Here is a 21,950-nt window from a genome sequence, read left to right as displayed (position 1 = left end):
TTCAAATTAGTGGATTTGACCATTTCAGCTACACCCGTTGCTGACAGGTGTGAATGAAAACAAGCACACAGCCATGAAATCTCCAGAGACAAACATTGGCAGTAGAATGGCCCGTACTGAAGAGCTCAATGACTTTCAACGTGGCACTGTCATAGGATGCCACCTTTCCAACAAGTCAGTTCGTCAAATTCCTGCCCTGCTAGAGCTGCCCCGGCCAACTGTAGGTGCTGTTATTTTGAAGTGGAAACGTCTAGCATAAAAATCGTCTGTCCTCAGTTGCAACACTCACTACCGAGTTCCAAACTGCCTCTGGAAGCAACGTCAGCACAAGAACTGTTCAGCAGGAGCTTCATGAAATGGGTTTCCATGGCCGAGCAGCAGCACACAAGCGTAAGATCTTGATGCACAATACCAAGCATCGGCTGGAGTGGTGTAAAGCTTGCAGCCATTGGACTTCAGAGAAGTGGAAACGCGTTCTCTGGAGTGATGAATCACGCTTCACCACCTAGCAGTCCGGCGGACAAATCTGGGTTTTCAGATGCCAAGAGAACGCTACCTGCCCAAATGCATAGTGCCAACTGTAAGGTTTGGTGGAGAATGAATAATGGACTGGGGATGGTTTTCGTGGTTTTGGCTAGGTCCCTTAGTTCCAGTGAAGGGAAATCTTAACACTATAGCATGCAATGACTTTCTAGATGATTCTGTGCTTCTAACTTTGTGGCAAGAGTTTGGGAAAGGCCCTTTCCTGTTTCAGCATGACAAAGACCCCATGCACAAAGCGAGGTCCATACAGAACTTTTTTTTGAGATCGGTGTGGAATAACTTGACTGGCAAGCACAGAGCCCTGACTTCAACCTCACCGAACACCTTTGGGATAAATTGGAACGCCAACTGCAAGCCAGGCCTAATCGCCCAACATCATTGCCCGACCTCACTAATGCTGTTGTGGTTGAATGGAAGCAATTCCCTGCAGCAATTTTCCAAAATCTAGTGGAAAGCATTCCCAAAAGAGTGAAGGCTGTTATAGCAGCAAAGGCTGGACCAACTCCATATTAATGCCCATGATGTTTTAATGAGATGTTCGACGAGCAGGTGTCCACATACTTTTGGTAATGTAGTGTATTATATTCTACTGAAGGGTTTAGTTTGCATGTAGTCTGGCTTCAGGTTGCATATGTCAGCGATGTTGTACTGAAGTAGTCTAAACATCAACTGAATATTAGGCTGTGTGTAAAATATATACACTCGCGGCGACACTGGCATGCGCGTTGAGTGTGTGGAAACGGGCGCGACTCCCTCTCGTGGCATCGCAGTTATTAGGAGACGCGTCACTTAATCCACTTGCTAGGGAGGAGCGCAGGGCTCAGATGCTGGGGTCCTAGGCAGCCTGAGACTCTGTCGTTCGGGTTGGATTTCTTACTAAAAGAATACCACCAGTGGACTAGAATCGGACCATCCGGTGCTATGGAGCAACAAAAATATACTTACTGATACTTCATTTGAGCTTTTCTGACATTTTTACTACCTCAAAGAACTCAAAGAAAATCCCTGGCTGGAACAGTCTTCAGTTTAAAAAAAGGAATAGTTCATCCCGCATTTTCAGACAGAGGGATGGTGCTGTAATTGCGCATCGATTTTATTTTTGTTGGGAGAAAAAATACGCATTTAATAGATGAAACAGTCTAGATAACACTAGAGATGTTTATAAATTCAAGACAATTCACATCTGTGAGAAGAATGTCCCAATTCATCTCGTTTTCTTTTCATAATGGAAACACACAAAACATTATGAAAACCACTTTGTTTTCCCTTGGAATCAAACTATAACGTTTTCTTTATGGAGTTTCAAAATGACATATTCTAATTTGATGAACGAAAGCATTGATGGAATATATTTTGAAAAAGCTCTCAACGAATCTTTCCTGGGCCGAATCTTATTCACAGACAACAGCACCAACTCCACCAGCTGCACCAACATCACCCTGGACCCCCAGGTCATTGCGGTCGGGGTCTTTCTATCCGTGTTCATCTTGGTGGCTATCGTTGGGAACATTTTGGTTATCCTCTCGGTGCTATGCAATAGACACTTACAGACCGTCACCAACTTCTTTATAGTCAACCTGGCCATAGCGGACTTGCTATTGAGCATTATTGTGCTGCCTTTCTCAGCGTCTTTGGAAGTGCTGGGATGCTGGGTGTTCGGCCGGGTCTTCTGCAACATCTGGGCAGCGGTGGATGTTCTCTGCTGCACCGCGTCCATCCTCAGCCTCTGTATCATCTCCATAGACAGGTACATCGGGGTCAAACACTGCCTCAAATACCCCACCATCATGACGGAGAAGAAAGCCGCTGTCATTCTGGTCTTGGTCTGGGTCTCCTCCATGGTCATCTCCATAGGACCGCTGCTGGGATGGAAGGAACCGCCGCCGACCGACGAGAGCGTCTGCAGCATCACCGAGGAACCGGGCTATGCCCTCTTCTCCTCGCTCTTTTCCTTCTACCTGCCGCTTATGGTCATCCTAGTGATGTATTTCAGGGTCTACGTGGTGGCCCGGAGGACTACCAAGAGTTTAGAAGCTGGGGTCAAACGGGAGAGAAATAAGTCGATAGAAGTGGTGCTGAGGATTCACTGTCGGAGCATGCTGGAGGATACTTCCAAGAGTAAAAACCACCCGTTCCGGAGTTCGCTGTCCGTGCGCTTGATGAAGTTCTCCCGGGAGAAGAAGGCTGCCAAAACCCTGGCGATTGTCGTCGGGATGTTCATCCTGTGTTGGCTACCGTTTTTCTTTGTTTTACCACTGGGTAAGTGTTGGTTTGCATTATCAACATTTAATTAGCAATTGATTGGGAGTTAAAGAGGACCACAATAGAGACTACAGTCTAATTGCTTCTCTGTTTTAACCATATGTAAAATACGCGTCTCTGAATCTGTACATTTGTGGGTGCTCTCCCTTGTGTGATCAGTAGGATTCGCTGTATTGATTGACGAGCGTGCATTTTACTGCGAGGATGTAGCCTATACCTCGTGTCCATATCACTCAAATACAATTAAATTACTTTTAAGTTATATCTTGTTCACTGTGCTTATGTTTACTTAATGAAGTGCACTATTTAGAACGTGAAACAAGGATGTTTGAAATTCATCCAAGTGCATAATTAGTATGAGAAGGTTGCGCGCAGCGTGCAAACTGTCAATACAATACACTCTTTTCGTATCTGAAATTGTGAGGTATTGGTTTTTCTTTTCTTTTCTTTTTCTCTGGAAGATAAACGTAGCATACTGAGAAAATCCACTATTACGCACTATTAACACACAACATAGGCTCGGTAGCAATGTACTACAACTTATCATGAAGAGTTCTAATTGTGGCATCCGGCATCATTACACAAAACTATAAGTCCGATTTTTCACTTATATATATATACATGTGCAATTCATCGATGTATTGTTTACAGTCCATAGACATAAAATATCCTTCAAAGGCGTCATCAATTGTGCTTAAAGCCCTACTGTTTTGTAGCAGTATGTTGAAGAGCAAAAACAAGCCATTCCAATTTCTTTCCTGACATAAAAGTACACTCAAGAAAAAATATTTTATTTATCATAGTGATTAAGGAGTCACGTTAAAATATATACTATTCCCCACCAACATTAGACAACTATACTGAACATTTGAATTGCTTAAATAAGTACATGAAATCAATGATGAGAGAATAATCAGATTAATTGATAACTGCCACAGACATGGTGGTGTAGCAGGAAGATTGGCATGCCATGAACCAAGAGGTTGTGTGTTCATATCCCAGGTGAGGACATGTTGAATCCTAATTACTGTATAAATGAACATGCACCATGCAATTGTGTATCAACTATGTACATTTAATAAGCTGTGTGTAATCAGCTGCACAGACTTTTTTTTTAGTTAAGATTCCCAAATAATAGTTTCTACTTGAATGAACATATGAGTTGAGAAAACATCATTTTATTATTGACAGAATTTTTTGACAAAGTTCTCTCAAGTTGGAGCTTAGTTTGGGCCAACTAATAGTTTTTAGTTCAGGTTAACACTAGGACAGAGAAGTTGAGTCAACAGAAGAAGAAAAAGGCCTATAACCAGTTACTTAATAATAAGAGTTGTGGGTTTTTGTTTTTACAATGTATTTCCCTACAACAAACAGCTCAATAGAGAAAAGGAGTTGAAAGGGAGTAGAAAGGGAGTAGAAGGTGTTCAAACACAACACAATATACTCTACAGGTCATTAAACAGCAATAAAACAATGTGTGAGTCAGAGCAAGAACCTTTGGCTGATGGTGATTTGAGAAACAAACAGGTGACTTGCTCACAGAGCGGCAGACGGTCAATAAAATGCTAATGAGTGGTAAAGTGCTTCACTGGGTGAAATGGGGTCAGATGTGAGACGAGAGGCATAACAGGAGTTAATCAAATGCCACCCTAATTATGTCAAGTAATACGTTCTATAAGGAGCATCAATGAGAAAGAGGCAGGGGTCAAACGTGTGAAGCAGAATTCACCAAGCGTTGGCTTGTTCACCCGCTAATAGGGAACGTGAGCTGGGTTTAGACCGCCGTGAGACAGGTTAGTTTTACCCTACTGATGATGTGTGGCGGAGCCATTTATGATGACATCCTGCTGGGCAAAAACTGGTCGAATCAACGTTGTTTCCACATCATTTCAACCTTCCCAAAATGATGTGATGACATTGAGTCAACATGGGAAACTGATTGGATCCATGTAAGGGCATTTCATTTTTTTTTTCACCCAAATTCTAACCGAAGTCCAATGACATGGTGACATTTTTTGTTGATTTCACGTTAAATTCACGTTAGTTGACAACTCAAATCAAAACTAGATGTTGAACTGACGTCTCTGCCCACTGTGATGTCAAATAAGAAAGACACACACATTGTACACACCAATAGCGGTCAGTGCCATTTAAGATGAGGGAGGACACACCTCTCTTTTCTTGAGCATGGTCTCTTACAGCATATTGGATGGCTGTCATTCATATTCCATTCACCCAGTTCAATGTAACAGCGATAGTTTAAGGCTACTACATGATACTGACGTTTTCCCTATACCCATCATGAGGTTGCTACAACCTAGCTTATGAATGAAAGTTTACAACGTAGGTGCACACAGGTCGAGGAAACATTTTGAGGTGACAGAAAGTGTCATATGGACAGACAGTGACACATTCAATACTGCCTTGCATACTCTTGCCTGTATCTAGCTGATCTAGGGTGTAATCGTTTCGTTTTGTTCTGATTACTTCCATTTAAGAAACATTTTTCAACAGAATTTGGCTAAATGAATACACCCCTGATCACACGTAAACACAGTTCACTTTCATAGCAGCCATGTTGTATTCCTTCTCACAATTATGCGCTATCCTCCTCTTACCTTTTCACTTCGCTTGTGGACTTCAATCCACAACACACCAGCTAAGTCTATGACATTAAAATACCTATTTATTCTGTTTCGTCTGACTGCGCAATCCACAGTTTCATCAGACTAGCCAGGGAATGTATAAACTTGATCTCCACTGTATAAAGCATCCAAACATTATCTCACATTTCCTTTAGACTAACATGTAGTTTTCAATGGCGGAAATATGTATAAACCTTGTTGTCTGTCTCTATGACATTTACAACATTGTTTTAATATTCAAATTCTATCTCCAGCTGACCCATAGTAATGAATGTGTCACCACTTTTTCTACATTTTGGTATGTTACAGCCTTATTCTGAAATGAATAATCAATCTACATGCAATAGCCCATAATGACAAAGCAATAACAGGCTTTTAGACATTTTAGCAAATTCATCCCCCCAAAAAACTGAAATATCACATTTAAATAAGTATTCAGACCCTTTACTCAGCACTTTGTTCCAGCACCTTTGGCAGCAATTACAGCCTCAAGTCTCCTTCGTTAGGACACTACAAGCTTGCCACACCTGTATTTGGGGAGTTTCTCCTATTCTTCTAAGCAGATCCTTTCAAAATCTGCCAGGTTGGATGGGGAGAGTCGCTACACAGCTATTTTCAAGTCTCTCCAGAGATGTTGAGTTCAAGTCTGGACTGTGGCACACAAGGACATTTAGTGACTTGTCCCTAAGCAACTCCTGTGTTGTCTTGGCTGTGTGCTTAGTGTCATTGTCCTGTTGGAAAGTGAACCTTCACCCCAGTCTGAGGTCCTGAGCACTCTGGAGAAGGTTTTCATCAAGGATATCTTGGTACTTTGTTCTGTTCATCTTTCCCTCGATCCTGACTAGTCTCCCCGTCCCTGCCACTGAATAACGTCCCCACAGCATGATGCTGCCACCACCATGCTTCACCGTAAAGATGGTGCCAGGTTTCCTCCAGATGTGATGCTTGGCATTCAGGCCAAAGAGTTCAATCTTGGTTTCATCAAACCAGAGAATCTTGTTTCTCATGGCCTGAGAGACTTTAGGTGCCTTTTGGCAAACTCCAAGCGGACTGTCATGTGTGGAGTGGCTTCCATCTGGCCACTCTACCATAAAGGCCTGATTGGTGAAGTGTTGCAGAGATGGTTGTCTTTCTGGAAAGTTCTCCCATCTCCACAGAAGAACTCTAGAGCTCTGTCAGAGTGGCCATCGGGTTCTTGGTCACCTCTGTGAACAAGGCCCTTCTCCCCAGATTGTTCAGTTTGGTTGGGCGGCCAGCCCCAGGAAGGGCTTGGTGGATCCAAATGTCTTCCATTGAAGAAAGATGGAGACCATTGTGTTCTTGGGGACCTTCAATGCTGCATAAATGTTATGGTACCCTTCCCCAGATCTGTGCCACACAATCCTGTCTCTGAAATGTATGCACAATTCCTTGGACCTCATGGCTTGGATTTTGCTCTGACATGCACTGTCAACTGTGGGACCTTATATAGACAGGTGTGTGTCTTTCCAAATCATGTCCAATCAATTGAATTTACCACATCTCAAGGATGATCAATGGAAACAGTATGCACCTGAGCTCAATTTCGAGTCTCATACTTATGTAAATAAGGTATTTCAGTTTTTATTATATTATAAATTTGCAAAATAATCAAAACATGTTTTTGCTTTGTCATTATGGGGTGTTGGTTAGTGAAGACATTTTTTTATTTAATAACTTTTTTTCTAAGGCTGTAATGTAACAAAATGTGGAAAAAGTCAAGGGGTCTGAATACTTTTCGAATGCTCTGTATACAAAGAAATTTCAATTGAAAAAAAGGTCAAATGAAACAAAGTGTAGCTAGTTTGCAGTCTTTCCAGCGTCAGTTGGAAGTGATTGTTTTATCTGTGTTGTTGGCTAGCTCCTCGGAACAACAGTGTCCTAACAAGTGAGCACATTTTCTATGCCAGGCGAAATCGCACCTCATTAGCTCATTTTTATGGATGCATCCAAATAAATGTCACTAGAAAACAGCTTAAACAAATGCAAATGCAGCTACTGTTGATGTTATTCTGAGTGCACTTTTTGAAATGACTGCAAGTTAGTCATAGTTGGCTAGTTATCAAACAAGGGATAAGAATGTTGCCAGCCAGTATGGAAATGGAACATTTAGAAGGAATGACTGGGTTTGCTAGCTAAGTAATTGAAATTGAAAGTGAAAAAGAAAAAATGGAATCTCTCTCTATCTCTCTCTTGCTTTTCCTTTATGTTGGAAGAAATGTATTTGTTCAAAACTGTTCAACTATTGTCTTTCTCTCTCTTTGAGTCAACTACTCACCGCATTTTATGCACTGCAGTGCTAGCTAGCTGTAGCTTATGTTTTCAGTACTAGTTTCATTATCTGATCTTATGATTGGGAGGACAACATGTCAAGAGCTCTGATATACAAGAGCTCTGATAGGTTGGAGGATGTCCTCTTGAAATTGTCATAATTACTCTGTAAGTCTATGGAAGGGGGTGAGAACCATGAGCCTCCTAGGTTTTGTATTGAAGTCAATGTACAGAGAAGAGAACAGAAGCTAGCTGTCCTCTGGCTACACCATGGTGCTACCATACCAAGTGCTGTTAAGGCTACAATAGACCTTCATTGCAAAACGGTGTATTTTAATCAATTATTTGATGACGGGAGTATATTTAGTCTAGTTTTATCTAAAAAGAATAACTTTTAAAATGTTTTACCATTTTTATTTTTATGAAATTCACTGAGGAGTACAGTCCTCCCCGTCCTCTTCTGAGGAGCCTCCACTGGTACACACACACGCACTCTATACCTCGTCCTTTCTATTGCATTATTTACAGTATGTATCAGGAAAATCATTCAAAAGCAGAAAGATGGCCAGCACCACTTCGTTAGTTCCACCCAGCGCACAAATTTTTGGCTGCAGTTCTGTACTCTTAACAACAGAACAACAGAACAAATGGACTGTGCCCCCAAGATAGACAAAATATTTTAGAGATGGGTAATTCTAAAAGCGATATTCTGGCAAACATTGCTTTTGGAACAAAGGGTGGAGTTTAGTCAGGCACCATAGAGTTTAGAGAGGGAGGCATCTTTCAGAAGTTGTACTCTACCTCTGAGAGTAAACAACAACTAACTTTGCAATAGGGATTTCTATCATGGGAAATCCTATTCGCACCACAGGTGTTAGGTTGAAAAAGGAAAGTGTGTTTAAAACCATTGGGGATTTCCATCTCAATGGACCACTGTTTGTAACATTGTTGCAAGCCAACACAGCCTCGTTGTTTTGTATAAGCCTACACATAACATACTATGCCTACTAATCAAGTTGAGTTCCTTAGATTTCAGTTCCTACAATCCCCCGGAATGTTATTGTGCGTACTTGGCTGTTGGTTGGCTGATAGCATCTCCTGGCTCGGCTCCAACCAGCACGCTCTGCTACTTGTGCCAGGCTAGCTGAGGCCCCCCAGCCCCAGCCTTCCAACCTCCCAGCCTCTCAGTCCTCCAGCCCTCCAACCTCCAGTCCCTCAGTCCCCAGCTCCCCAACCCCGATTCAATTACTTTTAAGTTATATATCTCTTTCACTGTGAGTATGTTTACATATTCCAAGTGCACTATTAAGAAAGTGAAATATTAAACAAGGATGTTTCACCGACACGAAAGAGTCTATTAAGAGAGATGGGTAACTCTAATTGCAATATTCAGGCCGCTGACCCCAGGAACCCAACGGTCCACTGCCCTTATGACAGCTGTAATTGAATTCCTCCCATAGTCTCAACAACACACGCCCAACAGCCAGGATGAGGGGGAAGGGAGGAGGTAAAGATGGCACCATTCCACACGTACAATACTCCTCTCGTTCTTTTGTTCTCTCCCCCTCTCAAAACTTCTCTGCCTTTCCTCTTCATGTCTCTGAGTTAGCCTTTGCATGCAATGTCTTGGTAGAACGAAGTGAGAAACATCGCTTGGTAACCTCATGATAGTGCACAGAGCGAGGAAGTCAACTACCAAGACATTTCATTCAGGGTGCAACAATAAATCCACACTAAGCAACCACTGAAGGCATTGTCATTATCTTAGGCTAAAGAAATGTGGCTCTGATGATGCTCGTGACTCAATTTCTGTGGCTCCAGTCCCCATGACACATCTATTTGTGTTGGAACACAAGCTTTTAGCATTTGTCCGAACACACAAACGCACACGCAAACGCACACGTACACACACACATACAAACACACACACACACACAGCCTTAAATAGTTGCTCAAATCATTCAAATGTCATCACCTCGCCACTCAAATGTCGAGCGACCCTCCAATTCTAGGAATGCAGAGCAGTTCAAAAGAGATAATGTTTAACACTTCTTCTACGAGCCTTATCGCTGTAGGAATGTCCGTGTTAATGTGGTGGCGGAACTGCGACAGACTGACAGCAGGAGAAAATATTGTAATACAGTCAAGCCCAACGTTTCACTTTTTCCAAAAAACAAAATGTCAGTGCTGTCCATAGGTCTAATCTAAAACAGAGAAAAATATCAACTTTGGGGCCGTGTGCTGTTAAAGCCGAGGAACAAAACAAAAAATACATTTTGAGGCCGTAATGTCTCTGCCTTAAGGAGATAAACTCGTCATATATGATATGCAGTAGGCAATGTGTATAGTAATGTGACAGAAACCTTGATAAAGGATACACAAGAAGGCATAGTAATTAGTAATACAACTCTAACCATATGCAGTACCAGTCAAAAGCTTGGACACACCTACTCATTTAAGGTTTTTCTTTCTTTTTACTATTTTCTACATTGTAGAATAATAGTTAAGACATCAGAACTATGAAATAACACATATGGAATCATGTAGTAATCAAAAAAAGTGTTAAACAAATCAAAATATATGTTATATTTGTCACGACTTCCGCCGAAGTCGGTTCTCTCTTTGTTCGGGCGGCGCTCTGCGGTCGGCATCGCCGGTCTTCTAGCCATCATCAATACACTTTTAATTTTCCTTTTGTTTTGTCTTGTCTTCCCACACACCTGGTCTCATTTCCCTCATTACATGTTGTGTATTTAACCCTCTGTTCCCCCCATGTCTTTGTGCGGAATTGTTGATTGTAAGTGCATGTGCACGTTTTCTCTGGTGCGCAACGGGTTTTGTACCCATTTGTTTGTTGTTCTGGTTACCAGTGGTTTTATGAATAAAACTGCTCCGTTGATTACCCAGTTTTGCTCTCTCCGCCTGACTTCCCTGCTTCCAGTTACGCACTCCCTTACAATATTTGAGATTCTTCCAAGTAGCCACCCTTTGCCTTGATGAAAGCTTTGCACACTCTTGGCATTCTCTAAACCAGCTTCACCTGGAATGCTTTTCCAACAGTCTTGAAGGAGTTCCCACATATTCTGAGCACTTATTGGCTGCGTTTCCTTCACTCTGCGGTCCAACTCATCCCAAACCATCTCAATTGGGTTGAGGTCTTTCACTATTATTCTACAATGTAGAAAATAGTCAAATAAAGAAAAACCCTTGAATGAGTTGGTGTCCAAACTGTTGACTGGTACTGTAGATATCCGAACTCAGTACTTTTACAAACAGAACAGACACGTTGTACGTAACCTGAAACTGTAGTTACGTATCGCTTCTGATTGTTACAAAGGCATCTGAAGATGGCCTCGGCACCAGTATCACCATGTTGTTGAAGACACTGATGTTGTAAGGAAGGTCTTTGACTCCAAGCAAAACGAGACTACTGTGTGGATTTGTCCCAAAATGGGCTCCTGAGTGGTGCAGCAGTCCAAGGCACTGCATCTCAGTGCTAGAGGAATCACTACAGACCCTGGTTCGATTACAGGCTGTGTCACAACTGGCAGTAATTGGGAGTCCCATAGGGGAACGCACAATTGGCCCAGTGTTGTTAGGGTTAGGTTGAGGTATGCCGTCATTGTAAATAAGAATTTGTTCTTCACTGACTTGCCTAGATAAATAAAGATTACACCATCTCCTGCATAGTTCACTAATTTGACCAGAGCCATATGGGTCAAAAGTAGTACACTATGTAGGGAATAGGGTGCCATTTTGGACATGACTAACATGTTGTTGTGCTTTTTTCACATGATACCATTATGAATATCCCCATACCCATGGAGAGGTGGGAGGGGGCAAGGGGAGCTCTGCTTTGCCAAAGGAAATAATTAGCTCAGGAAAAACAGGCCTGCACGATGTTATCTTTGAGGATTCTTTTTTTTTCATTTCACATTCTTGATAGGTTCTGAGAGTACTTTGGCCAATAGCGAGAGGGGCTTTGCCATTTGTTTCTCTCATCATCTATTTGAAAGAAGACAAATTGTGAGGGCTTGACAAATTTAGCAGGTTGTGTCCATCAATAGACTACCTCTGTAAGCATAGCCTTCCCCCTTGGCTGTATATATATATACAGTGGGGCAAAAAAGTATTTAGTCAGTCCCCAATTGTGCAAGTTCTCCCACTTAAAAAGATGAGAGAGGCCTGTCATTTTCATCATAGGTACACTTCAAATATGACAGACAAATGAGGGAAAAAAATCCAGAAAATCACATTGTAGGATTTTTAATGAATTTATTTGCAGATTATGGTGGAAAATAAGTATGTTGGTCTAGATTTCCATGGTTTTGCCTTTTTCCCAATGTTGGTCCAGACGCAATAATAAAACAGACTTAAAGGGATACTTCATCCAAATGACAAAATTACACATTGGTTTCCCCGGTCTATGGACATGGAGTTCTGTGTTACCTTGTTCATAGATGACAGGGATAAGAAAAACTGTCATTTTTAATTTGGTTGAACTGTACCTGTAATACTGTAATACTCTCTTGAATGGGGCGGCAGGTAGCCTAGTGATTAGAGCATTGGACTAGTAACCGAAAGGTTGCAAGATCAAATCCCCAAACTGACAAGATAAAAATCTGTCATTCTGCCCCTGAACAAGGCAGTTTAACCCACTGTTCCCAGGCTCTCATTGAAAATAAGAAATTGTTCTTTGCCGACTTGCCTAGTAAAAAAAAACAAGTACATTTTTAAATAAATAAAATGCTCTCTTGAAAACGGATATTCTATAAAGGCTTACAGAAAGTGTAAGTTAAAACCGCAAGTTACTATTCAAAATATCTAAGTATCATATGGCCCAGCCAGATCCATCAGCCAGGCCTGTACGTGACTCACTCCAAGTGATTGGCACCTGTCAAAGCTTGCACTACACTGTTGCACAGTCCTTTAAGGCCTCTCCACTCAAGGTTTCAATTACAAAGCATTGATTCATAGAACAATGACCTTTACATTGAGTGTCATCTTCAATTAAGCAATCCTCTCCCCCAACACTACACTGCAGTTGATTGACAGGTAGGTCATTTGCTTATTATAAATGGCTGACATACTGAATAGTTTCCTGTAACACTTGACTTAAAACCTGCCGTTATAATGCTTTATAACTTTTTGTAAGCATGTATCAGCCATTATAACTGTGTCACAATATATTATATCTGCTGGATCTAAGAATTACAGAGTTTCTCCTGGATTTGGGAATATTACAGCTGAGATGTCACCAGCTCCTCGCGCACGTAAACCTTTTTCAAAGCATTCAATTTATAGCTTAAACTGATGTACATGGTGCCTTCAGAAAGTATTCACACCCCTTGACCTTTTCTGTCTTTTGTGTTACAGCCTGAAATTAAAATGGATTAAATTGAGATGGTTTGTCACTGGCCTCCACACAATACCCCATAATGTCCAAGTGGAATTATGTTTTTAGAAATGTCTTGAGTCAATAAGTATTCAACCCCTTTGTTATGGCAAGCTTATACAAGTTCAGGAGTAAACATTTGCTAAAGAAGTCATAAGTTGCATGGACTCACTCGGTGTGCAATAACAGTTTAACATAGTTTTTGAATGACTACCTCATCTCAGTACCCCCCACATACAATGATCTGTAAGGTCTCAGTTGAGCAGTGAATTTCAAACACAGATTCATCCAGAAAGACCAAGGATGTTATCCAATGCCTAGCAAAGCAAGGCACCTATTGGTATATTGGTAAAAAATAAAACCAGACATTGAATATCCCTTTAAACATGGTGAAGTTATTAATTACACTTTGGATGGTGTATAAACACACCCAGTCACTACAAAGATAGAGGCGTTCTTCCTAACTCAGTTGCCGGAGAGGAAAGAAACCGCTCAGGGATTTAACCGTAACTTTAAAACAGTTACAGTTTAATGGCTATGTAACGGTTGTCTTGGGTGGAAGAAGGATCGGACCAAAGCACAGCGTGGTTAGTGTTCATCTTTTTAATAAGAAACTGAACACTTCAAAAATACAAAACAACAAGGTGACAACCGAAACAGTTCTATCTGATGCAAACACACAAAGACTGAAAATAACCACCCACAAAACACAATTGAAAACAGGCTACCTACATATGGTTCTCAATCAGGGACAACGATTGACAGCTGCCTCTGATTGAGAACCATACCAGGCCAAACACAGAAATAGAAAAATATAGAAAAACTAACATAGACAACCCACCCAACTCACGCCCTGACCATACTAAAACAAAAGACAAAACAAAGGAACTAAGGTCAGAACGTGGCAGGCTATGATAGGAGAAAACAGAGGATAGATCAACAAGATTGTAGTTACTCCACAATACTACCCTAAATGACAGATTGAAAAGAAGGAAGCCTGTACAGAATACAATTATTCCAAAACATGCATCCTGTTTGCAATAAGGCACTCAAGTAAATTCTCATTCACCTTTCAGCAGGACCATAACCTAAAACAGAAGGCCAAATATACACTGGAGTTGCTTACCAAGAAGATGGTAAATGTTCCCGAGTGGCCTAATGACAGTTTTGACTTAATGCGGCTTGAAAATCTATGTCAAGGCTTGAAAATGGCTGTCTCTAGCAATGATCAACAACCAACTTGACAGAGCTTTAAGAATAAATAAAACATAATTTACAAATGACAGAGTCATCCATGATTCACCAAACTATATTTTGAAAGAGGAAGCAACGTACTTTAAGCATATGTTTTAATTTCAGTCTCCTCCATATCCACGAACTGAAGTTACTTGAAAGGATTTTTTTTTAAATGAATAGTGTAAAATGTACAGCTATACAGAAATACTCATTGGACGCCTAATTACAGAGGAGGAACTTCTAGATAAAAACTCCAGGGCTGGATGGCATACCAGTTGAGGTACAGTACCAGACAAACGTTTGGACACACCTAGAAAGAATTTAGAAATGTTGCACAATCCAGGTGTGCAGCTGGTCTGTATTTCAAAAACCTGCTTTCACTTTGTCATTATGGGGTATTGTGTGTAGATGGGTGAAACAATTTATCATATTGAAATCCATTTTGAATTCAGATTGTAAGACAACAAAATGTGCAAGGAGTCAAAGAGTATGACCACTTTCTGAAGGCACTGTAAGGTTGGGACTCTGGGAACTGTTAAACTGTCACGACTGAACTTTTCAAAACCATATCCTCACAAAATACAACAAAAAAAACATCTTCTCGAAAGAGAAGCTCCACATAAAAGAGACTCCGTAAACTCCTAAAAGCAGCTGAAGTACTATAAAGTAGTTATTCATCTCCGGCTGCTGACGTCATGGCAACAGCGGCGATGTGTCAAGGCAACAAGCCAAATCAATCCAGGCACTTCCTAAGTAGCATATGACTCGTGACTACAATCGGAATTCATCGCTCAAAGTTGATGTCATTTTGCCAATTAGAATCAATACACAACTACTTTTCCCATGATGCCTTGTGTCTGATAGTTCATTTTAATGCTGTGTTGTTGTGTTGAACCAGTCAGCAGTGAAGCCTCTGGGAAGAACAGGACCAAAGGGACATAAATCTCTCCTTCTGGCAGATGTAAATTGGCATGACTCATTCTTGAAACACGATTCCTAGCTCCGCACCAGATGAAAACCAATCTCAAACTGGGCAGATGAGGGCAGACTAGGGGAAGGAGGGTATAGAGCTGTTTATATGACACATATCCCCCCTGCGGCAAAGTTAGGAGTGTGTGCATGTGAGTGTGAATAATGAATCTGTGTGCACTGTATACACAACAGACCTGGGTTTGAAATATTTTCAAATACTTTGAACGTTCCCTTGAGTCTGCCTAGAGTGCCAGAAGGGCTGTCACGACTTCCACCGAAGCTGGTCCCTCTCCTTGTTCGGCCAGCGTTCGGAGGTCAAAGTCACCGACTTTCTAGCCATCGATGATCCTCTTTTCGTTTTCCTTTGGTTTTGTCTTGTATCACACCTGGTTCCAATCCCATCAATTACATGTTATGTATTTAGCCCTCTGTTCCCCCTCATGTCCTTGTCGGTGATTGTTTGTTTGTAAGCAAGTTATTTTCTTGTGGTGCGACGGGTTTTGTACCCACTTGTATTATTTTGTATATTTTGGTTTTCTGAGTTTTCAAGCACTTATTAAACTGCTCCGTTTATACCAAGTTCGATCTCCTGCCCCTGACTTCCCTGCCACCAACACACACCCCCTTACATGGGCACACTTTAGGGACTCTTTCATTGGTTACATTGCGACAGGCAAGCTCAATCACAGCAAACAGCAAACTATTGTATAGTTCCCCCAAAACTGGCAGAAAAGAGCCTGATAGTTGTATCATTGTTTCGTCATCAGCCTTCTACATCAAGTACACAACACTAATAACGAGAGAAAACAAAGCAAGACCTCAAACAATGAACCACCAGTGAGTTTCACTCTGTCTCCATCACCCACCTAATGGTACCGAGTCTTCCTGTAGTAGTAGCCTAATGGGCCACATACATCCGACAACAGTACAGTAGTCTATAATGGTGTCATCAGTCAGATCTTACACAGGGGGTCACAAGGGGTTTTCTGGTTCTTTAAAGGGGTCGTTATGTACAGTAATGCCCCCAAAAATCTGGCTTGGTGGTGGTGGGTTCCTCCGAGCAACACTAGCACACCAATTACCCATTACACACAAGCACACGCAGACACACCAATTACCCATTGCACACACATACGTATGCACACACACACCAATCTTGTCCAAAAGGAACACGCTTTCATCTCAGAGACCTGACTACCACCCAAATTACCGCCATACTGGCCAAGAGAGGAGGCCTGTTGTGACCCTATGTCAGGTTGTTAAAGCCACTCCAGTGGGTGATGATGGCTGATGATAACCTCTCCTCCCCTCCCTCACTACACTACCTCCTTTCCTCTCTACTTGCAAGCGTGCCTCTCTTTTGCTATTTACATCTTTGCTACTGGTATAGTGCCTGTGAAGCCGGTGCAATGCTGACACTTGCAAGTAGACTGTGTGTGTGTGTGTGTGTGTGTGTGTGTGTGTGTGTGTGTGTGTGTGTGTGTGTGTGTGTGTGTGTGTGTGTGTGTGTGTGTGTGTGTGCGTGCGTGTGCGTGCGTGTGCGTGTGCGCGTGCGCGTGTGTGTGTGTGCGTGCGTGTGTGTGTGTGTGTGTGTGTGTGTGTGTGTGTGTGTGTGTGCGTGCGTGTGCGTGCGTGTGCGTGCGTGTGTGTGTGCGTGTGCGTGCGTGTGCGTGCGTGTGCGTGTGTGTGTGTGTTTTCCTCACAAGCATAGTGAAACAAGGAACATTTGGACAAGTGGGGACATTTCACCTGTCCACACAAAGAAAAAGGCTATTTTAGGCTTACGTGTTAGATTTAGGGTTAGGGTTACAATTAGGGTTTGGGTCAGGGGTAAAAGTAAGGTGGTACGGTCCGGTACGGTGTCCCGGCAAAATAAATAATGTGGGTACGTCGTAGAAGTAAAACATGAGCCTATATGGGTTCGAGCCCAGGCTCTGTCGCAGCCGACTGTGACCGGGAGGTCCATGGGGCAACGCACAATTGGCCTAGCGTCGTCCGGGTTAGGGAGGTTTTGGCCAGTAGAGATATCCTTATCTCATCGCGCACTAGCAACTCCTGTGGCGGGCCGGGCGCAGTGCACGTTAACCAGGTCGCCAGGTGCACGTTGTTTCCTCCGACACATTGGTGCGGCTGGCTTCCGGGTTGGATGCGCGCTGTGTTAAGAAGCAGTGCGGCTTGGTTGGGTTGTGTTTCGGAGGACGCATGGCTTTCGACCTTCGTCTCTCCCGAGCCCGTATAGGAGTTGTAGCGATGAGACAAGATAGTAACTACTAACAATTGTATACCATGAAATTGGGGAGAAAAGGGGGTAAATTCTTTTAAAAATAAATAAAAATAAAACATGAGCCTACCACAATAATTAAATCAAAATGTCAAGAAAACTGTAGGCTATTACATAAATTGGCTATTGCACCAATACACTGAAAACGAGGAGACAGCCTATATGGAGGAGGTCAGAGACCTAATCGTGTGGTGCCAGGACAACAACCTCTCCCTCAATGTGATCAAGACAAAGGAGATGATTGAGGACTACAGGAAAAGGAGGACCGAGCACTCCCCCATTCTTATCGACGGGGCTGTAGTAGAACAGGTTGAGAGCTTCAAGTTCCTTGGTGTCCACATCACCAACAAACTATCATAGTCCAAACACACCAAGACAGTTGAGAAGAGGGCACGACAAAGCCTATTCCCCCTCAGGAGACTGAAAATATTTGGCAATGGTCCTCAGATCCTCAAAAGGTTCTACAGCTACACCATTGAGATCATCCTGACTAGTTGCATCACTGCCTGGTATGGCAAATGCTCAAGCTTCCTGCCATATAAGTCCTCTACTGTATATCAGGTGGTGTCAGATGGATGCCCTAAAAATGGTCAAAGACTCTAGTCACGCTATTCATTCTGCTACCGCACGGCAAGCTGTACCAGAGCGCCAAGTCGAGGTCCATGAGGCTTCTTAACAGCTTCTACCCCCAAGCCAAGACTACTGAACATCTAATCAACCGGCTACCCAGACCCCTCTTTTACCCTGCTGCTACTCTCTGTTTATAATCTATGCATAGTCACTTTAACTCTACCTACATGTACATATTACCTCAATTACCTCGACTAACCGGTGCCCCAGCACATTGACTCTGTACCGGTAGCCCCTGTATATAGCCTCACTTGTTATTTTACTGCTGCTGTTTAATTATTTGGTAAGGTTAGAATTATGGTTAGGGGTTAGTTTTAGGGTTAGAAGTTAAGGTTAGTGGTTTGGGATTAAGGTTAGGTTTAAAGGATCTTTTTTTAAATGTTAAACTTAATATTAATCTCCAGCACCACCCCATATGTTAAAATGGGACGTTTCTATGTTTGTAGTTGTCATGCCCTGACCTTAGAGAACCTTTTATTTCTCTATTTTGGTTAGGTCAGGGTGTGACTAGAGTGGGTAGTCTTGTTGTTTCTTTTTTATGTTGGCCTGGTATGGTTCCCAATCAGAGGCAACTGTCTATTGTTGTCTCTGACTGGGGATCATATTTAGGCAGCCTTTTCCCACCTGTTTGTGGGATCTTGATTTTGTATTGTTGCTTTTCGGCCCTACAAAGCTGCACGTTCGTTTTGTTACTCTTCATTGTTTTGTTGCTGGTTCACATTAATAAATATGATGAACGCCTTCCACGCTGCACCTTGGTCCAATCCTTCCAACAACGATCGTTACAGTACTAAAAAACTTAGAGGAAGACAGGTTTTTCCAGCAATATTGGTGTGCCTTATGTGATTTTAACCACTTATGAGTAGGCATTGCCTACTAATTAATTGCCTACTAATTGGCTGATGATGTCATTGGAAACATCTATCTTCTTTTTTTGTACAAAACATAGAAAAGCGCTATTTTCACATATGTTGATGTTGGGGTGGTGCTGGAGATGATGAATATGAAGTTAAAAATATATAAATGTCCCTTTAAGAATAGGTTAAGCCCTAGAGATTTAGGGTTAGTGGTTAAGGAAAATTGGATTTTGAATGGGAATCAGTTGTTTGGTCCCCACAAGGATAGTGTGCGTGTGTACCACGTCAGCTCCAATCTAAACTAAACTGCCCACAGGTCCCTAAGGAGAGGGCTCAGGCCAGGGCAAGGAGAGATGAAGGAAAGGAGGGCCAGTCAACACCGTGGCGGAGATGAGATGAGATTAGGGACGTGGGGGCTGTACCAAGCGTTCCTCTCCACTGAAACGTCTCTACCAAGATTACCGTTTTTCGTAGCGGTCTATGTCCGTACCGGACCGTACCACCTTACTTTTACCCCTGACCCAAACCCTAATTGTAACCCTAATCCTAAATCTAACACGTAAGCCTAAAATAGCCTTTTTTGTTGAGTGCCGGTATCGGTTTGTGGTGGTAAATAGACAGCTATGAAAAAAATAGATTGAAACTCTCTAGATAAATAGTATGGTCTGCTACTTATCAAGAGGTAATTCCAACTCAAGTGAGCAAAACCTAGAGACTTCCAGAGATCGCGCGCCAGCTGTTGTTTACAGGGAAACACACACCTCCCACCTTAACCTTACCCGAAGAAGCTGCTGTTCGCTCTTGACGATGCACAGCAAAAACAGCTAGATGTATCTCATTTGAGGCCAATTCTTGTCTTACACACAAAATCTTCAAGATTATCACAGATCCTAACACCTCTCTCCTCTGTCCCCTCCCAGGCTCCTTCTTCCCGGCACTGAAGCCATCTGACATGGTCTTTAAGGTCATCTTCTGGCTGGGCTACTTCAACAGCTGCATTAACCCTGTCATCTACCCGTGCTCCAGCAAAGAGTTCCAGCGCGCCTTCACCCGCCTCCTCCGCTGCCAGTGCCACCGCCGCCGCCGAGTCCTGCGGCGTTTCTATGACCAGCACTGGCGCACAGCCGTCAAGGGCCATCACAACCAGGGCATAGATGGCAGGGAAATGGGTACTATGGGTATTGGCAATGCCAGTGTGACAGACTACCGGCCGGGGTACTCCATCAACCATGAATCGTGCGGGAGCTCGCACTACTACAAGGGTACTAAAGGACGTTCACTGAGTTTTAAAGGGTGGAGCCTGTTCCCGCCACTACAGAAGTCATCGTTCCAGCTCAAGGAGAAAATGAACAATCTGTCCAATAAGATTAAGGGAGGCGTCGCGACGCCCTCCCTTGCGAGGACAGAGATTGACACGGTTTCCATGGGGATTTACAACGACGTCGCCGAGCAGAGCTGCTATCAGATCTATGACCTTACAGAGTGCTACGGCCTGAAGGAGACAGACATCTAGATTCTAGAGGGACAGACAAAGGGAGTGGCGAATGTGGATGGCTACTGTCATTTGAATTGCTTCTTCAATGACATTTGCAGTGACGCTGCAAGTGAAAGCACGTGATGGTTTGCCATTGGAGTATCAATACAGGGAATGACCGATACAATTCCTTCCTTAAATCACCTAGTTGGGGTTTATCGTTGCGAAGCAGAAAGAGGTAAGAGTCAAAAGGAAGTGCTCTTTTCCATTTGCACAACGGAATGGAATGAGGAAATTCCACAAAATGTAAGATCGGAACTTGGGGTTATCATGGGACCATTTGACCAGCAAACAAACAAGACTGGAGGAACATTTGTCTGCAGAGAGTTGTTTGGACATCGATCAAAGGCCTGAGTTCATTTTGTCTGGAAATGGCCCAATTTGATCCGAGCACAAATTGCTCCAAAATATGATATCGAACCTTAATGATTGTATCGCGTTTGTTTCATTTTGTTGGATGGCGATTGAAGTGAAGTGGAATGGAGCGTTATTTATTTGAGCTGCGTTAAAAAGACAAGCGCAGAACAATAAGTGGGTATGGAAAAGGCACTTTCTGGACAAGTGGCAAGATGTCAAACTGACTTCTCATTGATAGTGACCGGCTGCTGATGATCCCAGCCTATGTCCTTTGAGCATTCTCACTCTCAAGTCCAAACAGCTCAACCCCTACAACCAGCAGCAACATCGAGACACAATGTCACAACTCACAACTCCCATTTTACCATAACCTACTGACAAACACCCCTTTTCTAGGGTATCAGCTCATCCAGCTCAACTTAACACAATGCAGCTGGGCATAGACATGTGTTCTCTTAGAGAAAGCATATATCACAAAGTGAAAGCCACTGACTTGAATGACGAAAGCATTGCACAGGAACATTTCGGGGTGAAGTGAGTAAACATAGGGTAGTGTATGGGTGATAATAATTGCATCTGATTATTTTGCTAAGTGAACGAGTGAGGTGAACTGTGATGAACTGACATTAGCAGACCTCTGTGAAATTGCATTATAAAAGTGATGGGTCACATTCAGACGGGAAACAATGTACGGAGCAGTTGAATAAGTAGCATGGTGTATTTACCTTAACGGCAATCAGAGCCAGAGAGAAGAGAGGTCAGAGAGAAGAGAGGTCATTTATCTTTTGAAAGGACAATGATTGACAGAATGAAATCCTTGAACACGTTGATTACAGTATTTGTCTGTTCTTTGCATTGCCAAAAATACGCTTTTGTTTCGTTTGTATTTGCTGATGGTTCAATGACGTCTGTCAATGTTAAGCAAAATAAAATGGATGTCAGTCCTGGA

The 21,950-nt window shown here is 42.6% G+C and overlaps 1 protein-coding gene across 1 annotated transcript; it reads left to right on the top strand.

The window, feature by feature from the left end:
• Positions 1-1,348: 1,348 nt before the first annotated feature.
• Positions 1,349-21,950, top strand: LOC112234423 (alpha-1D adrenergic receptor). Its single transcript, XM_024402543.2, has 2 exons — positions 1,349-2,802; positions 20,031-21,950. Exons 1-2 carry the CDS (start codon positions 1,851-1,853, stop codon positions 20,621-20,623), a joined length of 1,545 nt encoding a protein of 514 aa, XP_024258311.1. The 5' UTR covers positions 1,349-1,850; the 3' UTR covers positions 20,624-21,950.

The sequence above is a fragment of the Oncorhynchus tshawytscha genome, linkage group LG11 (assembly GCF_018296145.1).
Source record: "Oncorhynchus tshawytscha isolate Ot180627B linkage group LG11, Otsh_v2.0, whole genome shotgun sequence".
In the NCBI taxonomy this organism is placed as follows: Eukaryota; Metazoa; Chordata; class Actinopteri; order Salmoniformes; family Salmonidae; genus Oncorhynchus; species Oncorhynchus tshawytscha.
The sequence above is the reverse complement of the archived record's forward strand: the minus strand, read 5'-3'. Positions and strand labels throughout refer to the sequence as shown.

Excerpts from the sequence above, each read along its gene's own strand:
- LOC112234423 (XM_024402543.2), top strand. The coding sequence starts at position 1,851 with ATGACATATTCTAATTTGATGAACGAAAGCATTGATGGAATATATTTT. Across the intron at positions 2,803-20,030 it reads TTTCTTTGTTTTACCACTGG|GCTCCTTCTTCCCGGCACTG; the intron begins GTAAGTGTTGGT and ends GTCCCCTCCCAG.